At 36.8% G+C, this 22918-nt stretch overlaps 1 protein-coding gene across 3 annotated transcripts in view; it reads right to left on the minus strand.

Moving 5' to 3' along the window:
- LOC127650342 (septin-7) overlaps positions 1 to 22918 on the minus strand; it is a 78111-nt gene that overhangs the window by 17006 nt on the left and 38187 nt on the right. For all 3 annotated transcript variants that reach the window (XM_052135695.1, XM_052135696.1, XM_052135694.1), the window contains exon 3: positions 22350 to 22456. In XM_052135695.1, the coding sequence (XP_051991655.1) occupies positions 22350 to 22456 (107 nt within the window). The remainder of the gene's footprint in view (positions 1 to 22349; positions 22457 to 22918) is intronic.

A 22918-nucleotide genomic window follows, 5' to 3' on the forward strand; every position in this document is an offset into this window, starting at 1 on the left:
CAAATAAGCTATAAGCTTTTACTATTAGTAAAACCGCAGGGATTCCGTTCTGTTTCGTCCTAACGGTTTCTCAACAATTCCATTATCGATTCTTGTACTACTTTTGAGGAAGTAATATTTGGAATTAAAAATGTCTTTCTGGATTTACTGCCCTCAGCAGTGTTAGTCAGATGCTTGCAAATGCCATTTACACAGACTTTTTAATTAAATTATTTGAATCATTCAGTAATTACTATGAATTCTTGGTTAATGACTTGTGGTTCAGCATGTTTATGATACACTAAAAAGAATCAGCTGATAAAAGTCATTCATTTGGTAGGAAGCACTGTATGTTTTGCTGTTATTTCAAAAGACCCAGCTTAAGAGAGTCATTTCTTCAAGAATCAGGAAACACTACTCGTGCTGTATGTTTCGCACTGCTGTTTCAGTAGCAGTGTTTCAGTGCCGTTCAATGGTAGCGAAGGAAACAAAGTCAAAGTATTTTGGCATGGTGTTGCGTCCGTGGAAAATTACACGTTTGAAAACCGTTAATGGAATGGAAAGTCATGAAAAGCATTTTGTTTCCTGATTTTGAATTAGGAACTAGTTCACAGTTCCTAAACACACACCTCAAGGAACAAGGTAAAAGAACAAGAAAACATTTTTACACTAAATGAAATATATTACTTGGTATCCAAAATTCAGAAAAACAATGAAAACAAATACGAATATATTTGAACTGGACTGAAAATTGAAGGCCCAAACCGAACTGCATGTAAACGTACACACCTCAAGATATGCATGTGTCAGTTCCCAATTCATAATGCAATGCAAATTACAACCATCTGAAAATATAGGTTTACTCGCATTAACCTTGTGTGACCCCACGTCCATCTGTGTGGACATTGTGTTTTGTCTTCGCAATACTTTATGTATAATTTCATTTAAATCGACTGATCTCAGTTCAGAACATTCTGACCTGTAACAGTAACATGACAAAACAACATGGTGGTGATCACAGCTCAGTTTGTCTTTGAGGGGAAAAGCTATCAAAACTACATCTAGTAAGAAATCACATTTTGTTTTTACATTAAAATCTGTTTTAGTCAAAAGATTAGACTCTAGTTTCATCCGATATGCCATTTTGACAACTTGAGTGTTTATTGCAAATCGACAAGCTGTTAAACATAATGACCACTATAGTGGACAATAGTGCTAGTTTTTCATTAGACGTCCTATATTTACTGTGTATTTTCATACTGAGAACAAAAGTTGCTTTCAGAGGCTTTATATGGAGTTAGGATGAAAATAAGGTGCATTTTGAACTGTTCTGTTGGCGAGCATTCTATTGCTTTCTGACCAAAAGATCAGTTTCATGCAGCAGATGATGTCTGGACCTCTCAACATGTTTGGTAAATATGGGACAATGATAATTAGTACTTATACTTAGAATTGTGTGATGTATAATTTTATTTTAATGTGGTTGGCAGATTTCGGATGATGATAACCATCAAACTTTGCTTGATTGTTGCAACTATGGCTTTATCTTCCTTGTATTCGAAGACTAACAATTAACAACTTGTGGACACTTTTTATTTGAAACAAACAAATTTGCAGTACAACTTCTAAAGCTTGTGTAAAGCAGTTCATCATTTGTTTTTTGAAAACTTTGTCGTATCGAAAAACTTGGTGTAAATAAGTCTTAAGCCTTTAATCAGGATGCTTATGTTAAAGGACTAAACTAAAAACAGCATCTGACTATATGATACAAAATAAGAACCTGCAGGGGGAAAACATCAGATATACTATATATGAATATGCTGTTTTCAGATAACTGAGGGCCCATTTCAAGGAGACCTCGGTCTCAGATATGCAATATGCAATCAGCAAGAGATCCAACACTCATGACGAGCACATAGACTCAAGGTATTCATTCAATCATGAAGGCAATATCAGGGTCTGCATGGCTCAAAACAAGTGTTCAGTGGTTCTCGTGTGCACATTACAGAGCAGCTCACTGGAAGGGCTTTACACGAGGGAAAGCAAAATACTTCCTACTCCTTGTATGAGCCAGAATCCTCTATAAGGACCTTTTAACACTTTTCCAATAAGAACGTGGCACTGGAGTTAAATAAAAAAAAAAAAAAGTGAACAGGTGTTTGGCGGAGTATCTAATCCAATTATTAGTGGTGTTTGCTAAGACAATAAAATTGCAATTTAGGCCAAAATTTAGGTGCATCCGTACAAATAAAATATGTGTGAATTGCTGTGAAGTTTATTTACTAAATATTAAAATAATTTCCATATCATCAAAACCAGTTTGTGGTGGCATTAAGACACTGATGAAATTAAACAAAGACAGTGAGGGGGTATGCAGTAATATAGTCATTAAATCACAACTTGTATTGGCAAGCAAGGAAATTTCAAATCTAGTTTAGCGATCCTATTAATGAAAACTGCTTTAAAATGGCATATCACACATTTTGAGACATTTTATAGAGAGTCTGTCTACATGTGTGTAACCTCAGCTAAAACAAGCTCAACCCCCACTTTCCATTTAGACTGTGACTTATAACGGTTGTGGTCTGAGGTTTGGGTTGTTCCGAGCTGCATTTTATGGTTTCCTCCTAAACAACTCACAGCGTTCCACAGCACAGGCGGACACCACTAAAGCCAGTGCAGGACATTTATTTCATGAAGAATACTCCAGCCAAACAAGAAACTTGTCCAGCCTCTTCTTCTAAACAGCTGGGATAGAGAATGTACATGCAGCCAGAACTATGACTGTTTTGAGACAGCCTGCATGTTTAATCTGACGACTTATAATTGTGCAGAAGACAGACTGGTGTCAATTTGTGTCATTCGCAGCCACGTTTACAGTGATACATGTTAAGGCTGTGCTATTAATGTTTAGGAACATGTTCTGTTCAAGCCCCCCCAAAAAATCACAATTCTGACTTCATTCTGTCATTCAGAAAACTTGAAATATAACCTCGAAAATTGGTGTGTGTGTAACTTGAGACCACATCTGCAAGGCTTGCTCCATCTCAGAAGAGTTGTTGTTTTCAAAACCATTAGAACTAGCTAACGAGAGGTCACGGTGTGCAAAAGGGATGTTTTGGAAACATGAGTCAGACGAAATGTGGAGGAATAACCTGTCACCACAGATCTGTCATTCAGAATATTCCAAACTCAAAAAACACAGCAAAAGGTGGAAGAAAAAATGAGTAGACAAACAGATTATTGAGGACAAGATTCCAGGAGACACATGGTCTTTTCTAGGAAAGCGTGATGATTCCTGCTGCCTCACACCTGTTCTTGGCTTGTGGAGGATTGATGTGCGTTTTATGTTGAGCAGGTGAACTTCACCGCTGTGCATTCCATTCATGTTTCCTTGTGATCTTACACTTACATCATGCTGCATGCATAATTATAAAAGTTATCCAACACCTATATCACCCATGTGAAAAACTAACTGCACCCTTAAACTTAATAGCTGGTTGTGCCACATTTAGCAGCAACAACTGCAACCAAACACTACCAATAACTGGAGATCAGTCTCTCACAACACTGTGGTGGTATTTTTTCCCTCTCTTCTTTGCAGAACTGATTTAGTTCAGCCACACCGGAGGGTTTTTGAGCATGAACTGCCCGTTTAAGGTCCTGCCACAGCATCTCAATCTGGTTCAAGTCAGGACTTTGACTTGGCCACTAAAAAACTTTAATTTAGCTTCTTTTGAGCAATTTAGAGGTGGACTTACACTTATGCTTTGGATTATTGTCTTGCTGCATAATCCAGTTGTGCTTGAGCTTTCACTCACGGACTGATGACACCAAGTCAAGTCATTTTTATTTGTATAGTGCTTTTCACAACACACAGTTTCAAAGCAGCGTTACAGAAAATCATGCATTAACAGAAAATTAAACTGTAATATCTATAATGTCTTAGTCATCATTGTGCAGTTTGATTAAATATGATTGTAACTAGTGTATACAATTTTTATAATAATTGTATTTATAACCCCAGTGAGCAAGCTGAAGGCCACTGTGACAAGGAACACATAACTCCACAAGATTTTATTTGATGGAGAAAGATAACCTTGGGAGAAACCAGACTCAAAGCTCACATAGACGCATTGTCCTTTATTAGTTGGTTGATGAAGGCTTTTGTTGGCAATTTATTGAGTGTCTATGAATTCCATTTCAAGTGTGTAGTCCATCAATAGACAAAGGTGATGCAGTGCATTGCAGTTCAACTGGCAGGTCAATTCGGTGAGGTTTGGTGGGGTCCATCCTAAGTTCAAGGTATCTCCCATTGGCATATGAATTATACCATGTCTTACAGTTGGAGTTGGCATCCGTTCTTCCTCTGAAGTCTATCGTAAAAGACTGAAGTGATGTCTGGCTGGCACCGGCTGTAGTTTGTAGTCATCACTCAGCAACTTGTAGAAGTTGAGTCCGTCACAAAGTAGGAATGGAGCTGGATCTGACGGGCTCTGGTTCCCTTCAGGATTCTGAACAAATAGAATAATATTAGCATAGATGCCATTCAATTTAGTTATAGATTATGAGAACATTTTCTGATAAATTTTTCTGGTTCCTGCAGACCTAACTTAAGCAGACTAATTGTAAGTTGATGGATAAATTAGGTGTATGCCTGGCTGAATAGATGAGTCTTTAGTCTAGACTTAAACTAAGTGAGTGTGTCTCTGCATCCCAAACATTGTTAGGGAGACTATTCTATAGTTTTGAAGCCAAATATGAAAAGGATCTACCTCCTTTTGTGGATTTTTATATTCTATGAACTATTAACAGGTCAGTATTTTGCGATCGTAATGAACGTGAAGGAATATAACATGGTAGAAGGTAATTTAAGTACTGCGGAGCTAGACCATTCAAAGCTTTGTATGTAGTTAACAGAATTTTAAATTGAATACGAAATTTAACAGGTAGCCAATGTAACAACGATAAAAAGGGGCTAATATGATCATATTTCTTGGTTCTAGTCAGCATTCAAGTTTATTTATTGAACTTGCAGGACATCTTCCCAGTAATGCATTATAATAATCTAGTCTTGAGGTCAAGAACGCATTAATTAGTTTTCGGCATCAGCAACCGAGAGCATGTGTTGTAATTTAGCAATATTTGGTGGAAGAATGCTGTTCTACAAACATTGAAAATTTTATTTTCAAAAGGACAGATTGGTATCAAATATAACACCAAAGTTCTTCGCTGTAAAAGAGACAAATTATATTTTAGCTGCTTATTTTTAGAGGTTTTTGGTCAAATAATTAGTACATATGTTTTTTTCAGAATTGAGTAGAAGGAAATTTCTGGCTAGCAAATATTTGATTTCATTGATACACTTTGCTAATTTAAAATTTTTTGAAATTTCACCAGGTTTAGAAGAACTATAATGTTGGCATCATCGGCATAACAGTGGAAACTTATTCCACAATTACTGATAATATCTCCAAAGGGAAGAATACACAAGGAGAAAAGCAGAGGCCCGAATTTCTGATCCCTGTGCCGGTCCATACTTAAATTGATTGATTTGACAATTCCTCGTTTATACATACAAAGTGGTAGCGGTCTGCTAAATATGACCTAAACCAAGCTAATGCAAGTCCCCCAATGCCAACATAATTCTCCAGCCTATTCAAGTTAATGTCATGATCTATTGCATCGAAGGCAGCACTAACACCTAAAAGCACTAGAATTGAAATGCAGCCACGATCAGATGATAAGTCAATTGTAACTCTGATAAGTGCAGTCTCTGTACTGTGATGGGGAATAAATCTTTACTGAAATTGTTCATATATACTATTTCTCTGTAGAAATGAACATGGTTGGGAGGACACAAAATGTTCTAGTATCTTTGACATAAACGGGAGATTTGAAATTGGTCTATAATTTGCCAGTTCTCCAGGATCAAGCTGTGGCTTCTTAATAAGCTGTTTGATAATTGCCATTTTAAAGTTTCTTAGGACATGACCTAAGGATATCGAGAAGTTCATAATATTAAGAAGAGGTTCTGAGATTACTGGAAATACCTCTTTTAAAATCTTAGTTGGTACAGGATCTAATATACATGTTGTGGCTTTTGATTTTTGTATAAGTTTTGTTAGCTCTTAATGACCTATGTCAGCAAAGGATTGAAGTTGCTTGTGAGCAAAATTATGAGACACAGTTATTTGAGGTGCGGTTATTCTGATGATTTCAATTTTATCAGAAAAGAAATTCATTACTCTTGTGCTGCGATGGAATATCTGGTTGAGTCGAGGCTTTATTCCTAACAAACTTAGCCACAGTGCTGAATAAACACCTAGGATTGTTGTGGTTATTTTTTTACAAGTTTGCTAAAATATGCTGACCTGGCAGCTTTTAGTGCCTGTCTGTAGCTATAAACATTATCATTCCATGCACCGCAAAACACCTCAATTTATTCTTCCACTTGTGCTCCATTTTCCGAGCTGCTCTCTTGAGGGCATGAGTGTGATCATTGTACCATGGTGCAGGGCTTTTTTCATAAATTTTCTTTAATCAAAGGGGGGGAAACTCTATCAAGAGTGATAGAGATGACTGTATTTATATTTTCGGTTATTACATCAAGTTTCTTTAGACTTTTTGGCTTACTGAATATGTGAGACAATTCTGGAAGATTAATAGTGAAGCTATCTTTAGTGGTCGAAAGAATAGTTATACCTGAACAATAGAGTGATGTAAATTGAGTGATATTTGCAGATCGCAGCAAATAAGATATGAGGTAATGATCTGAGATGTCATCACTCTGTGGTAGAATTTATATAATATCAACATCAACTCCATATGACAGAATTAAATATAGCGTATGATTATGGCGATGAGTTTGTCCTGTCACATTCTGTCTGACTCCAAGAGAGTTAAGAATATCAATAAATGCTTATCTCAATGTGTCATTTTCATTATCTATGTGAATGTTGAAGACACCAACAATTAGCAAATTAACAAATTCACCAAGGAAATCAGAATATGGCCCGGGTGATCTATATACTGTTGCAAGGGCAAAAGACAACTTTTATATTTATAAAGATTTTCTATATATATCTGATGGTCACATTAAGCATTATTAGTTCAAAAGACTTCCTCCTCCTCGAATCTTAAGATGAGGCTCATGTTTATAACAATAACCGGAGTAGATTAATTTAAACTAATATATTTATCAGGTTTAAGCCAGGTTTCAGTCAAGCAGAGCACATCCAAACTGTGCAAATGTTTGCAAGTTCACACACCTCTTTAACATTATCTTTAGTGATCTCCGACTGGCAAAGCCAGACATAGTTAGTGCCAACATGAATAACAATTTTAGAAAATCTACATATAGCATTAGACAGCACTTATGACAGACTCCTGAGTCCCCGAAATGCATTTAACAATAGTGGCTGGAGTCTCTATTTCCAGATTCTTTACAATAGAATCACCTATTACTAGGGCTCTTTCACCATGATTCTCAGTTTGTGCATCACTAAGTGGGAAGAATCGATTGGAAACCCTAACAGGAATGGAGAGTGGTGTCGCTTTGCTGAGGGAACTCTACAGCCGGGTCCAAAGTGTGTTGCTCGCTGTACTACCTGCCTCCGAAACAGTATCTACAGGCTTTTCTTTCTCACTCACCTCAACTAGCATTTTGATGAGTGTCTCTTACTCATTAACCTTCTCTGTCAGCCTAACTAATTCTTTACATTTATCACATGTAAATCCCTCACTGCTTATGGAAGAAGCTATAGTAAACATGTGGAATGCAATGCAGGAAGAAATAACATGAGCGAATGCCATGACTTACCTCAATTGTTTGTTGTTGCTGTTATGGTTGTTCTTGAGTGGCAAAGGTTTGAGATCGATGTGGTTCAAGATCAGCAGAGGTTTGAGACAGATGCAATAATCCATGTTAAACTAATGCACACAGTTGAGACATGAGATGTAGACAAGAAGGAAAAAAATAAAATAAAAAAAGAGAAAAAACGGGAGCATGTGGTAAAAAACACACAGTTGAAAGGGTAGAAATTGGAAAGAACTAAGCACACGGTAAAATGGCAAAGGATAAAACGATGAACGTATAAGAAGCAGCAATGCTAAGCAGATTAGGAAGTTACAAACACAGACTCGTGCAGTGTGCCAGCCATGACCAGATGCTCTCCTTTAGGATTTTCTGGTACAGAGCAGAATTCATGTTTCCCTAAATTTTTGCAAATCGCCCTGGTCCTGAAGCAACAAAGCATCCCCACACAATAACACTACCACCACCATGCTTGACCAAAGGTATCATGTTCTTTTTGTGGAATCCTTTGTTTGATTTATGCCAAATGTAATTTGAGGATCATCAAGGTGTGTTTTGGCAAAATTCAGACAAACTTTAATGTTTTTCTTGGTTAGCAGTTGTTTTCATCTCACCACTCCATGTGCCATACTTGGCCAGTGTCTTTCTGATAATGGAGTCATGAACATTGACCTTTATTGATGCGAGAGAGGTCTACAGTTCCTTGGATGCTGTCCTTGGCTTTTGTGTGACTTCCAGGATGAGTCATCACTGTGCTCTTGGAGGAAAATTAGAAGGTCGGTCACTTCTGGGAAGGTTCTCTACTGTGCCAAGTTTTCTCCATTTGGCATTAATGGCTTTCACTGTGGTTCTTTGGAGTCACAGAGCCTTTGAAATAGCTTTGCAACACTTCCCAGACTGATGTATTTCAATTACCTTTTCCTTCATCACTTCTGGAATTTCTTTCGACCTTGGCATAGTGTGCTACTGGGTGAGACCTTTTAGCCAACTTCATGATGCTGAAAGTTATATTTAGGTGTTGATTTGATTGAACAGGTTTGGCAGTAATCAGATCTGGGTGTGTCAATCCAGCAGAACCCAATTATGAATGCAGTTTTACAGATTTGGGAATTTAGTAAATAAGGGTAAAATACTTTTTCACAAAAGGCCCAGTTGGTATTGGATAATGTTTTTGCTTCAATAAATAACATTAGCATTTAAAAACTGTATTTTGTGTTTACTCAGATTGCTTTTATTAGAATTTTTGAAACAATTTAGTATGAGATATACACAAAAAAAGAAGAAATCAGGATGTGGCAAATACTTGTTAAAAGCACAGCGGATTTTACCAGAAAATAATTGGCTATTTTGAGCACTGAGAGACCGATATATCTGACAGGCTGATTTAATCAGAAAATAATTGACATTAAGAGTATAATTAATGCATTGACTGAAGTATTTTGATTCACTAAAAAGAACCAGCTCATAAAAGTTATTCGTTCGGGAACTGCACTAAACTGGTCATGCTGGTTCAACAGCTTGTTCTGTAGATCGGACTACATTGGTAGCGCTGCATGGTTCGTGCTGTAGCTTCGAAAAAGCTGGCTCATAAGAGTCATCCGTTTGGCATTTGGTCTACTGTATAATGGTCATGCTGTGATTTGCGCAGAAGATTCAAAAGAATTGGCTCATATGGTTAATTTGTTAAAAAATTGAACTACACCTGTAGATTCAGTACAGGGGCAGCGCAGATTCTAAACAGTGCAGCAAAAACACTGTCAAAGCATTTTAGTACGGTATTCCATCCACATCTGCGGAGAAAATTGCATGTTAAAGAATCGTTAACAAAACCAAAAATCAAACGATTCCTGTGTGTTTTCAAAAATTGGAACCGGTTCAAAATAAGAACCTGTTCCTGGTTCCCAACTTTACTTTGTGCAGGGAAGTGTGGAACAGTTCCACAATGGCCACTGGCACTCTGTCGGTGGAAGAGGCAATAGAAGTGTTGATGATCCAGGTATTGGGAAATAAGAATGTGTGCTTCAGAATGATATGGAAGAACTGACAGGACATGCAGTGACATGTAAATGCTGGAGCTCCACTTTTATCCAGCCATGCTGAGAAACCAGACAGACAGCGTTTTCTCTTTAGACTCCAGTCCTTCTTGAGTTAAGACATGCTGCAGGCAACAAATGATAAACAATTGGCTGGGCTAGACACTGTGGTACGCTCAGACTCAGAAAGTGTGATGCCTATTCAGAATTGTACCTATCCATTTGTTAAGACTTCAATGGTTCATTCACATGAGAATATTTAGAAAAGGTGCATCTGTCATAAATAACTGCATGGGGGCAATATTCACCTTGCCATGTCATAACCTGCCTTTGCCAAGAAACCGCAAGACTAGCACAGTCATTGGTAATTCTTCATATTACTTCCTGTGTGTGATTTTTAGTGGTTGATTGATATGGATTTTTTTAATGGCAGATGCCGATATTCAGAGAACAGAGTTGCCGATAAGCCGGTACAATGCCGATATATCACACAATTTGATAAAGTAAATAACAAACATAAAATTGTAACAAAAAAAAATATGCATAAACTCTTACTTAGCACTATATTTACTCAATTTCACACAAAACTTTAACTTTGTAAAAAAATATATCTTTAAATAAAATGTATCATTTTAAATGGTAGATAGTAGTTTCTTCAGATTTCTGTTTAGTCATCAAATTGTAGTAATTTATTTGCCAATGTAGACATTTTTTATATATTAGGAAGGACATAACAGTGCACACAGTAGTCCAGCAACCATGAATGGCATGTCCACGTTAGAATCACATTTTCTCATAAATAAAGAATCAAACCAACTGTACATACAGTGCATAGTGAATATGACATTTACTCATAGCACACGTGAAGTGCTTTTACCTTGAAGTTGCACCAGAGATGGGCCAATTCTATTAAAATTAATGGGAAAAATTAGAACCCAAGAGCACATAGATTTTTTTGTTTGTTTTGTGTGTGATTATACTGTCAATGGACAATGGTAATTATACAAAAATGCAATATTAAATGCAATATTATGTTAACGGGCTTCAGGATGCAAGCACATTCAGACAGCAAAACAGCAATGTCACAAAAAAGAACATATCCTCTGGTGCAGAGAAAAGGAAAAAGAAGAAAACAGAGGAAGAGAAAAAACAGCACGATAAAAGGTATGTTAAGTAGCTAGGCTAAGTTACGAGCTAACATTAGCTGGCTAGTTAGTTAACTATAGTTAGCTATGTAGCATATCTTCTTTTTTAGTTTGATTAAACATCAATAAATAGCCTTGACATCTTAATATATTATTAGTACAACATATTACTTAACTAGTTTTAGATTACATTTTTTGTCTTCTTTTTAAAAATAACTTTCCTGGGTATATATTTTTGTAATAAAAATAAGCTTCTGTTCCATAAACTTGGTACTGATAACAACTTAACATTATTTACATTAGTCTACCATTTTGGGGTCTTTGCTATTATATTCCAATATCATTATGCCTCAATTAGCTAGTTATAGATTAAGAGTTGTTATTTAGGAGTACAGATGACTTGCTGCTGTGTATAATCATTTGTGTTGAGAAAATAATTTTATAAATATTTTGTCAAATATGTACAAATTATGAAACTTCCCTAGGAGCACTGTTGAAATATTTTGGACGTGGGGCACAACCAACGCCACCTGCCCCAAGTTCCAGTGTTACAGCTGATGATTTTTCAACAATCCCAGATCATTATATTTATATGGATAAACCATGCCTTTTGTGAGACCTTTTTTTTTTGTTTTTGACAGACAGTTGCATTACCTTCTAATATGACATCTAACATGGCTAGCTTTTATTATTAATTTCATCTTTCATCAGGTCCATCCTCTGCATGCGAGGAGCACTTCCCAGCATGTACATCCACTGATGTGGTCATCTATCCTGTCTGACTCCCAAAAGACTGATCTGGTAAGCAGAGGGCCACTGCCTATAAAGGAAAACTTCACATTCCCTGAAAAACCTGATGGCCGAAGCTTCCACTACACCTACAGAAAGTTCATTAATGGGGAAATAATGTAAAGTGGAGCTGCTCATTTATTCAAAAAGAAATGATACTGTCTACAGCTTCTGCTGCAAATTGTTCTCTAGGAAGTACACAAAACTGGTAACAGAGGATCAACAGGATTGGGTAAATATAGGTGTGCTACTGTTACAATTAAAACCGTAGAAGGGTAAAATCATGCCAGGCAGACATTGGTATGTTGTAAGCAACACAACTACAACTAATAAAATTGATATGGGGTGTGTTAGATTTATAGTGTGCGAATAATCAAGCATTGACAATATTCAATCATATTGGCAGCACCGAGGGGCCCCCAAATCAAATTCTGCTTAGGGCCCCATAAAGGCTTGGGCTGGCCCTGGGTTCAATACAAGTTAAGCTCAATCGACAGCATTTGTGGCATAATATTGATTACAACAAAAATTCAATTGGACTCGTCCCTTCCTTTCTTTAAAAAATTAAATAAAATCACAAATCTGGGTTCCAGTGAGGCACTTACAATGGAAGTGAATGGGGGCCAATCATTGAACGTTAAAATACTCACTGTTTCAAAAGTATAGCCACAAGATACAGTATGAACAATATGCATGTAAACATGATATTAATATGATAAAAATCACCTTTTTTGACGTTGAGCTTAACTTGTATTTAACCCAGAACATTCCTTTAACACAAGTCAAACAAAGCAATCTAACCCCCCTATTAATAACTATAAATAAAGCACTACTCTGGTGTGCAACACCTGTTTATTGAAGGCAAAATACAATAAGCTAGTTAAACTAGCTTGAACTAGTTTGGCTTGTATTTCTTATGTACATTTATTCAATCATCATAGTGTTTATGCTGGATTAATATGGCCTGAGTGTGATAGCTCCAGTTCTTTTATATCCAATTCAAGACACTGTTGTTTCAGGCAGTTGCTTTAACATTGCTGGGACTCTGGGACAACAAATGTAAAGCAAAAAAAAAAAAGAGCTGTGAGATTTAGACTGTTATGTAGCCTAAGTAATGGGGGACAAGACATTAGTAAGACAAGCCCATATCTCGTCTTACTAAACAATTCCACATTAATGACATAATGATCACAATACGTTCACAACAGTATAATCACTATGCAACTGTGCTGTCATTCTGTAACGATCATTTCTTGGAACATATTAACTTTATAACAATCTAAAATTCCTCACAAATTCCATTCATAACTAGACTGTGCAGTGGGGTGGGAAACAAAACCAAGTTTCAATCTAGTGGTTTTGATTCGTCTATCACTTTTCTATCACATAGACAGTGATTTGTCTGGGATTTGCTGCATGTTCATCTCACAGGCAGTTTCTGACTGTCAGCAGCTGGTATGGCTGTCCTCACCTGATGCACTGAAGCACAGCTGTCAGACTCAAACTCTGAATCTGGCCCGTGAGCTAATTTCAGAAACGTAGGAAGGCAAGTGAACTGAACACGTGACACACCAATCAGTTAGTGTTTTCACATGAATACTGATCATTCCCCCAGTCATCTTAACCATTTTTTTTTTTTATTTTAATGTGAAAACACGGTCATGCAGACATAAATTAGAAGACTTTTCAATCCACACATCATAAACCTTTGAAACATTTACCATAGTAACATTAACGGTATTAACTGTGGTTTTTAGATTACTGTTTTCCCTTTACAAAAATGTCATAGATTGTTATAGAAACCATAGACACTAATTATGGTATTAAGTCATGTATGGATTTACAAAGACTACATGGGGTCCCCATAGTCTTATTAGTAATACCATTGTTAAACTATGGATATGATGGAAGAAATATTATACATTTTCATCATTATTATAGGCAAAGCAGTCAGTTTTCCTTCTGTGTGAAATCGGTTCTCCTTTAATGCTCTCTGATTGTAGCAAAATGTAACTGGCTTTGTTTGCATTCAGAAATTCCAAGATGACTGCACTTCTTAATAAGAAGGAACCTGATGAAATAAATCTGTAAAGGAGACCCACATTTGTTGCACTGTCAGAGTATTTCAATTTAGCCCTATATGAATTAGGAGTAAATTTTTTCACAGATGCAACAGTTAATATCTTCATCCCAAATGCAAAATCAGTGCTTACTATCAAATGTGAATTTTAATGCACAAAATATGCAAAATTATTGGTAATTGCATGGGTACTACAAATCTGGTTCTGGTGCCACATTTTCAACCGGCCCTTTGAAAGCACATATAACACTCATGTGGCCCAGGCTGAAATTGAGTTTGACACCCCTTCACAGCATTTAAACAAAACTATGTGCTATAACTTTACTAAAGGACTTTCACACTTGAAAATGTTTACCCCGGGCTAATCTAAACCCCGGGTAAACAGAATCCTGGGTTATCCTGTTATATGTTTCACACTGTTTATATGTAACCCTGGATATTCATGTTCCAATGTTTAACACTGTACATTCGTCAACCCTGGTTTAATGTTCTTATTTGCCGTGTCAATAACAATGATTGGACAAATACAGCTCGCGACGGACACGCAACCTGTCAATGGAGCTGCTCTGCTCTTTTGTGGAAATGTTGCCAAGCAAATCAAATTTGTTTGTCTTTTTTCTCCTGAAATAGAGTTCTGTCTCTTCATCATATGGATAACCGTCTCTTCAGTTATCACATTTGCCACCACTGTCCAAAACTTTACAGGTTTCCCTCAGACGGAGAACATCTGTCATGACAGGGCATGAAAATTTCAGCGATGAATAATTAACGAGGTAAGTACTGAGGCTTTATATGATTGGTTGTCTGTTGCTGAACAATATTTTTAAACAGTCTAACACCGTATCCTTTCATTGGCACCACAATACAAGGTTAACTCCACAAATGCGGGGCTAACCCTGCTCCTGAGCAAGATTTTATAACCCTGGTTAAAAAGCTCTGCTAACCCCATTTCAAAATTACAAGTGTGAAACATTGCTTTACTCTGGGTTAAAAATGGGGATTAGAATGAAGGTAACCTGGGGTTAAGTACCATGTGAAAAACCCTTAAAGATCAGACTAATGACTTTGGTCTGGGAGATGATAAAACGGTTGGAAAAAATCCCTTGGATTTAAATTTAACCAGTATATCATTGGACTTGGGGGTGGGTTTGTTTGACTTTGAACATCCATAACACCCTCTCAACTGCATAACAACTTCAGGTAGACCGATATATCAGTTTTACCAATTAAACAGTATATATAGTTGCCTTTTGGAACTATCAATTATCTGCAAAAACCAACGCCGACAGTTGCCAATTTAGTTTTTTATTCATGCGTGTTCAAAGATGGAGGATCATACAGTTAGAGCAGCTAAGTTTTACAGTTTAACAGTAGCATCTAGAGGTGAAATAACAACAATCACTGACATCTCGTGGGCATTTGCTATATCGACATATGTCATCATTGACAATTTTTTTACAATATTTGTATTTTGTTATATTAATAAGATAATCAAGTGTTCTAAATTGAAGCGATTTAGGTTTTATGTTGACTTTTAATCTTATTATCAAGTGCATGGCATGAAGACAACCTACCACAGAACAGTGCCATTGCCAAGAAGCGCAAAAGTTCCAATAATCAAAAGTTTCTCTTTATGAGAGTCTGATATCTGAGAGAGCATAAATATATAAAAGAGACTCTGGACACATCACTGCTCTGCCAAATCCTTATCTTTCTACACTCTCATTTTTCTAACCACTGTGGGCGCACACACACACACACACACACACACACACACACACACACACATATGTAATTCTCACACAGAGTTGTGTGCAGGCATGACATTTCTATAGCCCCACAAATGTATTTGGACACCTAAGCCACCCACCAAATGTTTGAAACTGCATTAGATAAAGACTTGTGGTATCTGCAAGTGAATGATGCTTGAGCTTTTCTCACAAATAACATTACTTCATGAGCCATTTTACAATTAAAAAAGAAAAGTGGTGTCAAGGTGATTTTTAATGGATGTATAAAGTCGGTTCTCATTAGGTTCAGCGGAACCACAGGCGAAGTTCAGCACATGAACTGAGGACACGTTCCACCAACCCTTGACAAACAGAAAGTGTACAAATACACAATCGAACAGTTTATCTACTGTTTTATCATCATGTGCTTTTGTGAAATGTTTGGCTTGAACAAATGTGTTCTTTAAAATAAATGCCACTTGGTTGGGTCTTTTATAGGCCTACTAATGCAATGACCTTCAAACACTTAGAATTGTGGCTTAAGTGTGCAAATGCATTATGGGGTCACTGCTCACTTGCTTTGTGGTGTTTTGGGAACTTTTCTAGCAAAAAACAGAATATTTAAATCACATGTGTTGCTAGTTCTCTGGTGTCAGATGCCTCATTGAGCATCTCTTTTGGTCTGTTCCACAACATTTCAGATGACATTTATTGGCTGTGCATGGAAAAGTAATTTATGCAGTATTTACTTGGTATACTGTGCATAGTATGTGAATTTTCAATACCTGGATGACCTACTACATTTGACAAAATGTGCAGTATACTGGTTAATACTTTATCCCATAACGCATTGTGCAAGGAGGAAAAAAGTAATATTAACCATGATTTTTTTTGTCTTCAATCATTATTTGGTTGGACTGCCAAGAGTAAGACAAAACTGTTTCAAAAATGTAACCCCAGATAACTTGATGTCCCTTACTGAGTTAAACATGTGATGTGATCATGAGACAGAGCAGCATACTACTGTTTTAAAAAGTTTATTGTTGTATAATGCATGCCACTTCATAAGGCCTACTATTATTCATATATAACAGCCAGAATACAGTATATACTGTGCTGTATGCAGTACACATGTATTCCTTTTCAAATAAACCTACGGTGCGTCTCAATCAGCTCCCTAGTTCAGTAGTCAGGGCACTGATTAGGGAGTCGTCCATTTCTAGCGCTGTTTTAAACATTTGCTCAGTAAAAATTCCCCAGAACGCACCGTAAAAATAGAGGTTGCATCGTTGCTCACTATCTTTCCTTATCGGAAATGTTGTCAGGTCTTCTGAAGCCTGAAATGAGATGTTGTTTGTAATGTCCTTCATCCATAAATGACCCATAGTACAGCTTTAAGACACGCCCACTGTTCTGATTGGCTAACTTCTTTGAACTGCAAACACCCTCCCACCATTACATGTGGAACCGTATTTCCAAAAAGTGATTTACAAAATTCACTAAAAGCTCTCACTTCATTGATAGCAGTATTAGGGATACGTATCGGATCCGATACTGTGTGGAAGTCATGTTCGTTACTGTCATGACATAATGACAAAATGACATAAAAGAACCATAAAAACACAATTAAAGTAGTTCATATGACTCGTGCATTTTATTCGAAGCCACTTGAATATGTGCAAAAGCTCTGTGTTTAATAAGTAAATATATAAAATGCATGCGCAGCTCCAGCACGTCAGTGAATGGCGCAGCTCTGTTTACACACACACACACTCGTAGCTATTTTTAGCCTTCACAGCGGTGCACAATATTTGAGCGCTACTAACGAACAACATCACAGATGTAGATGCTCAATAGTTTGGTTCACTTATAATATGCATTTAGAACATTTGTCCAGAATTTGAATAAGAAGAGGATTATACTACTGTAAACTTAACTACAAACATACACTTACAGGACTTCCTGGAGAGTTCTGAAAGTCAAAATAAAAGTGAGAGGGTTTAAAAGTTAAGGTAGACGATTGAGATATATTACTATATATTACTATTATAATATATTATTATTATTATTATTATTATTATTATTATCATTTGTTTACAAATGATAATAATATTTAAAATAATATTTAAGTTGAATGGGTTCCAAAAAATAACTGAATGAAAAGTGAACTGACGTCTTACAACTAAATTGAACAAAAGTCCAAATGCAAAAATAAATAAAAATGATGACTTATTCTGGAATTACTGTTAATTTTGCTGCTACATTATCCAGTATACTAGTTATTAATAGTGTTTCTTAATAGGCTATACATGTATAGTGAAATAATATGTAGATAGAGGTTTGTGTTTCAATTAGTACCTCACAATAATGTAAAGATATTCTGAACTGATTATGCAAAAAAACAACACTGGTATCAGATCAGGATCTGAGATTTCTGATATTGGAATCAGATGAGAAGAGAAAAAGTGGTATCGGTGCATCCCTTACCAGTATATCTCAATATAGGTCTTTTCACACTTTAAATCATTAATCGGATTATTCTAAACCCCAGGTAAACCAAATCCTGGATTATCCGGTTTCATGTTTCACACTGTTCATACTTTACCCTGGATTTAATATTAATCCTGAGTATTCATGTTCCGATGTTTCACTCTGTACATCATAAACTTGGGTTAACTTTCTTATTTGCGGCATCGATAACAACGATTGGATGAATGCAGCTCGCGACGGACACAAACCCCTCAAATGGAGCTGCCCTGCTCTTCTCTGGAAATGTTGCCAAGCAAATCAAATTTGTTTGCCTTTCATCTTCTGAACTATGCCACAAAAACATGGAATACTGTCTCTTTTATCACGGCAGTTATCTCGTTTGACACCACTATTGGACACTTTACCAGTTACCCTCTGACGGAGAACATAAACAGCGCATGAAAGTGTGATTGTAAAAAGCACATTCATATTTAATGATCTCAGGTAGTTTTCTATGATTGGTTGTCTGTTGCTGAACAACTTTCTGAAACATTCTAACACTGCATCGTTTCACACTCAGGGTTTGTACAGATGCTTCAAAGTGAAATTCAAGGACTTTAAGCACATTTTAATTTGTTTTTCAAGGACTATGCAATAGATGTCATTCATCAAACAAATTCTTCATTTGTTCAATTTAAATAAAAATTTAAAAAGAGAGTGTGTTGAGGGATGCCAAACACTGGAAATTGCACAAGTGTTACTGAAGTTTGCTTTTAACCAATGAAAAGATTAAGATGTGGAGTTGACACATTTCTATCTTCTAAGTCACAAGGGGGGAAATTTCAAAACGAGTCATTTTTGCATGGCCCCTTTTATACCAGCTGTGTTTTGATGTGTGAGCTCGTAATCATGTTGCAGGTGATTAAGCCATAAGTGTGCCAATGCTTAGTAGATCAATACCCTTTTCAGTGCCCAAATTCATGTTCATGATATACTGATTCAAAACATAGGGAGCTAGGGAGATGATTGAGCACACCCCTAGACACAGTCATTCATTGGAGAATCTGACATTAGCAGTATTGACATACCGCTTGAGTTTTAATACAAACTGACAAATTGTTGTAATGAGGGAGTGTAACACACACACCCACCTCTTACATCCTGTCATAATGTATTCATCTCTCAAATCACACACATATATCTAGTTAGAGGGCTGCAAAGACTTCAATGGCTTACATTAACAACATAATTACTCTGAATGAGCATTCCCAAACAACACACACACACACACACACACACACACACACACACACACACACACACACACACACACACACACACACACACCTGAAATAGTCAGGGAACAGGAGCCAGACCACAGAGTAGGTGGTTAGTGTGTGCCATTCTCCATATCATAATCACAGCTCTCCCACACACAGTCTAAATACACACTTCCACTCTGCCACCCACTCCCACCCAAATGCTGGTCCATTTACGCAGATGAGAATGAAGCAAAAACAATCCTAAATGTGATTAAGCTCTCTCTTCCTCCTCCACAAATACAAATCACTGTGTAACATAGTGACTCTCTGACTCACTTTCCAAAACCATCTAAGACAGGCATATGCACATTCTTTGTTATTGTGCAGGACAGAACAGAGACTAGTTGAGATAAGATCAGTCCCATCTGACAGCAATGATTATTTGAAAGGTATTTCATCAGAGCCTATACACTCACAGATGTGTTATGCACTCATTATCTTGTCATATGTGTGGCTGTATGAAGGGGAATTCACATAAAGGCTGCATTCGAAAATGTAGGTAATTGACATGCTGCCTAATCAGTTAACTGCTTAACCAAAAGCATTTATGAATGAATGGCACTCTTAAGGAAACTGGTCTCAGAACAGTATGAAAAGCACCGCATTTTCATCCTACCTCCAAATACAGCCTCTGAAGGCAGCATTTTCCAGCTCTCGGTAGTTGTGGATTAGACCTACACAACATTCAGAAGGAATTTTGGACCATTGTTCCTTACAGAACTGCTTCAGCTCAGCCATATTCTTAAGATGTCTGGTGTGAACGGCTCTCTTGAGATCATTCCACAGCATCTCTATTGGGTTAAGCTAGGACTCAGAGTCATAAAACACTGTGTTCATGATGGAACGCAACCAAAGTGAGAGCAGAGATGTGATGCGAATAACACTGTTGGATACAGCAGTCAAGCCGACTAGCAAGCAACACAAACTTGCAGCACTTAAATTGTTGTGTGAACACCCCTAAATGGAAACCTGGATACAGACAACAGCTCTAGAATTGAATGGCGTCTTATCAATGGAAAACATGTTTCAATGAGATTAACCCACACACAAATGTAACACTTCACATAACATTAGACAAAATCTGACAAACATTACAGCAAACGCATTACTTCCATCTACAAAAGTAAAGTGCCCTTCCAAATTTATCAGCAAATACATTAGTGAGGTCAATGGATAAAATTTATGGTCAAGAGTGTTAAGAACATAAACTGCTACAAAGTCTAGCTACAAAGTTTAAACTGTGCAGCAGGGTTTTTATTTTTTTTGCTCACAGAACGATGGATTTGAAAAATCTATTCATGGCACTTCATGAGATTCTCTTCTCATCTGCCCAGGATCCTGGAAAAAATGAAGTCCTATTCTCACAAAGTCTGAATTTTGAACATAAAAAGCAAGCACGAATCTGAAAAATTAAACAATGGGTCTCTTTGAATGTTGAAATATCATATTGGAATGATACACATGTTTGTTTTTTTATTTTAGGTCAATTATTGCAACTGCTCTGATGCCAAACAATTCAGGTATCTTTAACTTTTTTTCCAGAGAATGGTGAAAATTGGTTTTGGTCCACAAAAAAGAAAAAAGTGAGCAAATAATTTAGAAAATCTATTTGTTAGGCTGCATTGACAGACTTGGTGTAAACAGGCCATTATCTTATGCATGCAGATCTTCTTCATAAGTAGGGCTGAAAAGATTAGTTGACGTTATCGACAACGTCGACAATAAAAAATTGCCTTAAAAAATTTCCGTTGTCGAATAGTCGATTAAACTCCAATAACGATGCGCAAGAGCAGCACTTCAACTCGTGCCTGACTGAGGAGAGGAAGAACTTGATAACAATATGATATTTTGCGGTGAATTGTTTACTGAATTAAACTTAAAAAGTATTTTTTTTCCTTTAATTCAGTGAATGTCATTTAGAGGTATTTTTAAAAGATTACTGTAACCTCTTAATTGTTAGTAAGCACGTTTAATACAGCCTTTCAAGTCGGGGCACAAGCTGAATAATTGGTTAAGAGCTAATGATCAATTGTTGCAATAATCACCGAATAATCATTCTAATAATCGTTAAATTAATCGATTATCAAAATAATCGTTAGTTGCAGCACAACTCTTCTGTAACGACACAAAAGTTTGCACACTAATATAGTGGGTGCACTTTGCAATGTTTCACATGGACATACCAATTCATCACATCTAAGATAAGCAACTATCTCATTAAAGTGAAACGCTCAACAACAACAGGATCATTCCTTACTGACTGCAAAAACACCAGAAATATGCAGCTTGAGTGAAAAATCTGGTGCTACAATTATGTCATTTAAAGTACTTGAAGAACCACATACCATAAAAGCCTGTGCTGAGGGATACTGGGCTACACCTGCATCTGACGCAACTCCCGACACCGGTCAATCTAGTTTTGACTGTGGCTTGATTGATCGATAGTAACGGGCATAGTTTGTCAAGTCAATTCACAACAAGTTCTTTTCTTCAGATCAGGGCTATTCGATTTTTAGAAAGCTCAGGGGCCACAAAGTAGGATCCCTTTAAAAATGTGTCAAAATGAAAACATAAAATACATAAATTGTAATGTGGATATACTGCAGCATAAACGGTGTAACAAAATCTGAACAGAATGACACATTTACAACCCTGCTCTTTATTAAAATGGTTAGACAACATGTTTGTGATTATTGCACTAGTGGTTGCGTGGTGATGACATTATATAAAAAAAAATTGCTCAAAGTAGCACTAAATTAGATAAATGCGAAGGAGTCTTCAGCACGAGTTTTACTTGACGCCTAAATTAACTGTTTGATATCAGGCCAATACTGGAATACTGTTGACTCAGCAAGAGATCAGACCATACTTGTGGCAAACTGCAGCATATGTGATCCAGCTGCTACAAACCACGCTTTAAAGCCATCTATAGTGAAATTTTGGTAATGTAAGGAACAAATACATCCATATGTGGAGCCGATCTTACCTGAACAGTCTTTTTGATTCTGTGCGAGGGTCCGGGATACTCTGGAGAATACAAGTCTGTCAGGAACAGAGAGTTGATGAGCGTTGACTTCCCCAATCCAGATTCCCCTGTAAAACAAAGATGAAGAGATTACATCAGAGGTTTCAGGACATGTCTCACTTATAAGGTCTGTTGGCGTCTTGTGATTAGACCTACACATCATTTATAAAGTTCTACATATTGGCCAATCCTTGCATGTTTTTTTTTATTTCGGAGCGTTAGAGCTGCTCGCCAAGGCATCACACTATTACTATTGCTCAATCTTACAACACAGGTTGCAGTTTGGATATAAATTATACCTCAAATTGTGTGGCTTGTTGAGGAAAAGTGTGCTACTACATTTCGAAGATAACTGACTTTTTTTGCTTGCTTGCCAAAGGAAATCCCATACGTACACTTACACTGAAGAAGGTGCCAAAGCCATATCGAGGGACCAGAATACCATGGAGAACTGGGGAGGGGCTCTTTTGAATTGAGTTAGTAAGAAACCACATGGCATCAACTCAGCAATGGGCTAAAAACACCCACAA

Source organism: Xyrauchen texanus, chromosome 10, assembly GCF_025860055.1.
Source record: "Xyrauchen texanus isolate HMW12.3.18 chromosome 10, RBS_HiC_50CHRs, whole genome shotgun sequence".
NCBI classification, from domain to species: Eukaryota; Metazoa; Chordata; class Actinopteri; order Cypriniformes; family Catostomidae; genus Xyrauchen; species Xyrauchen texanus.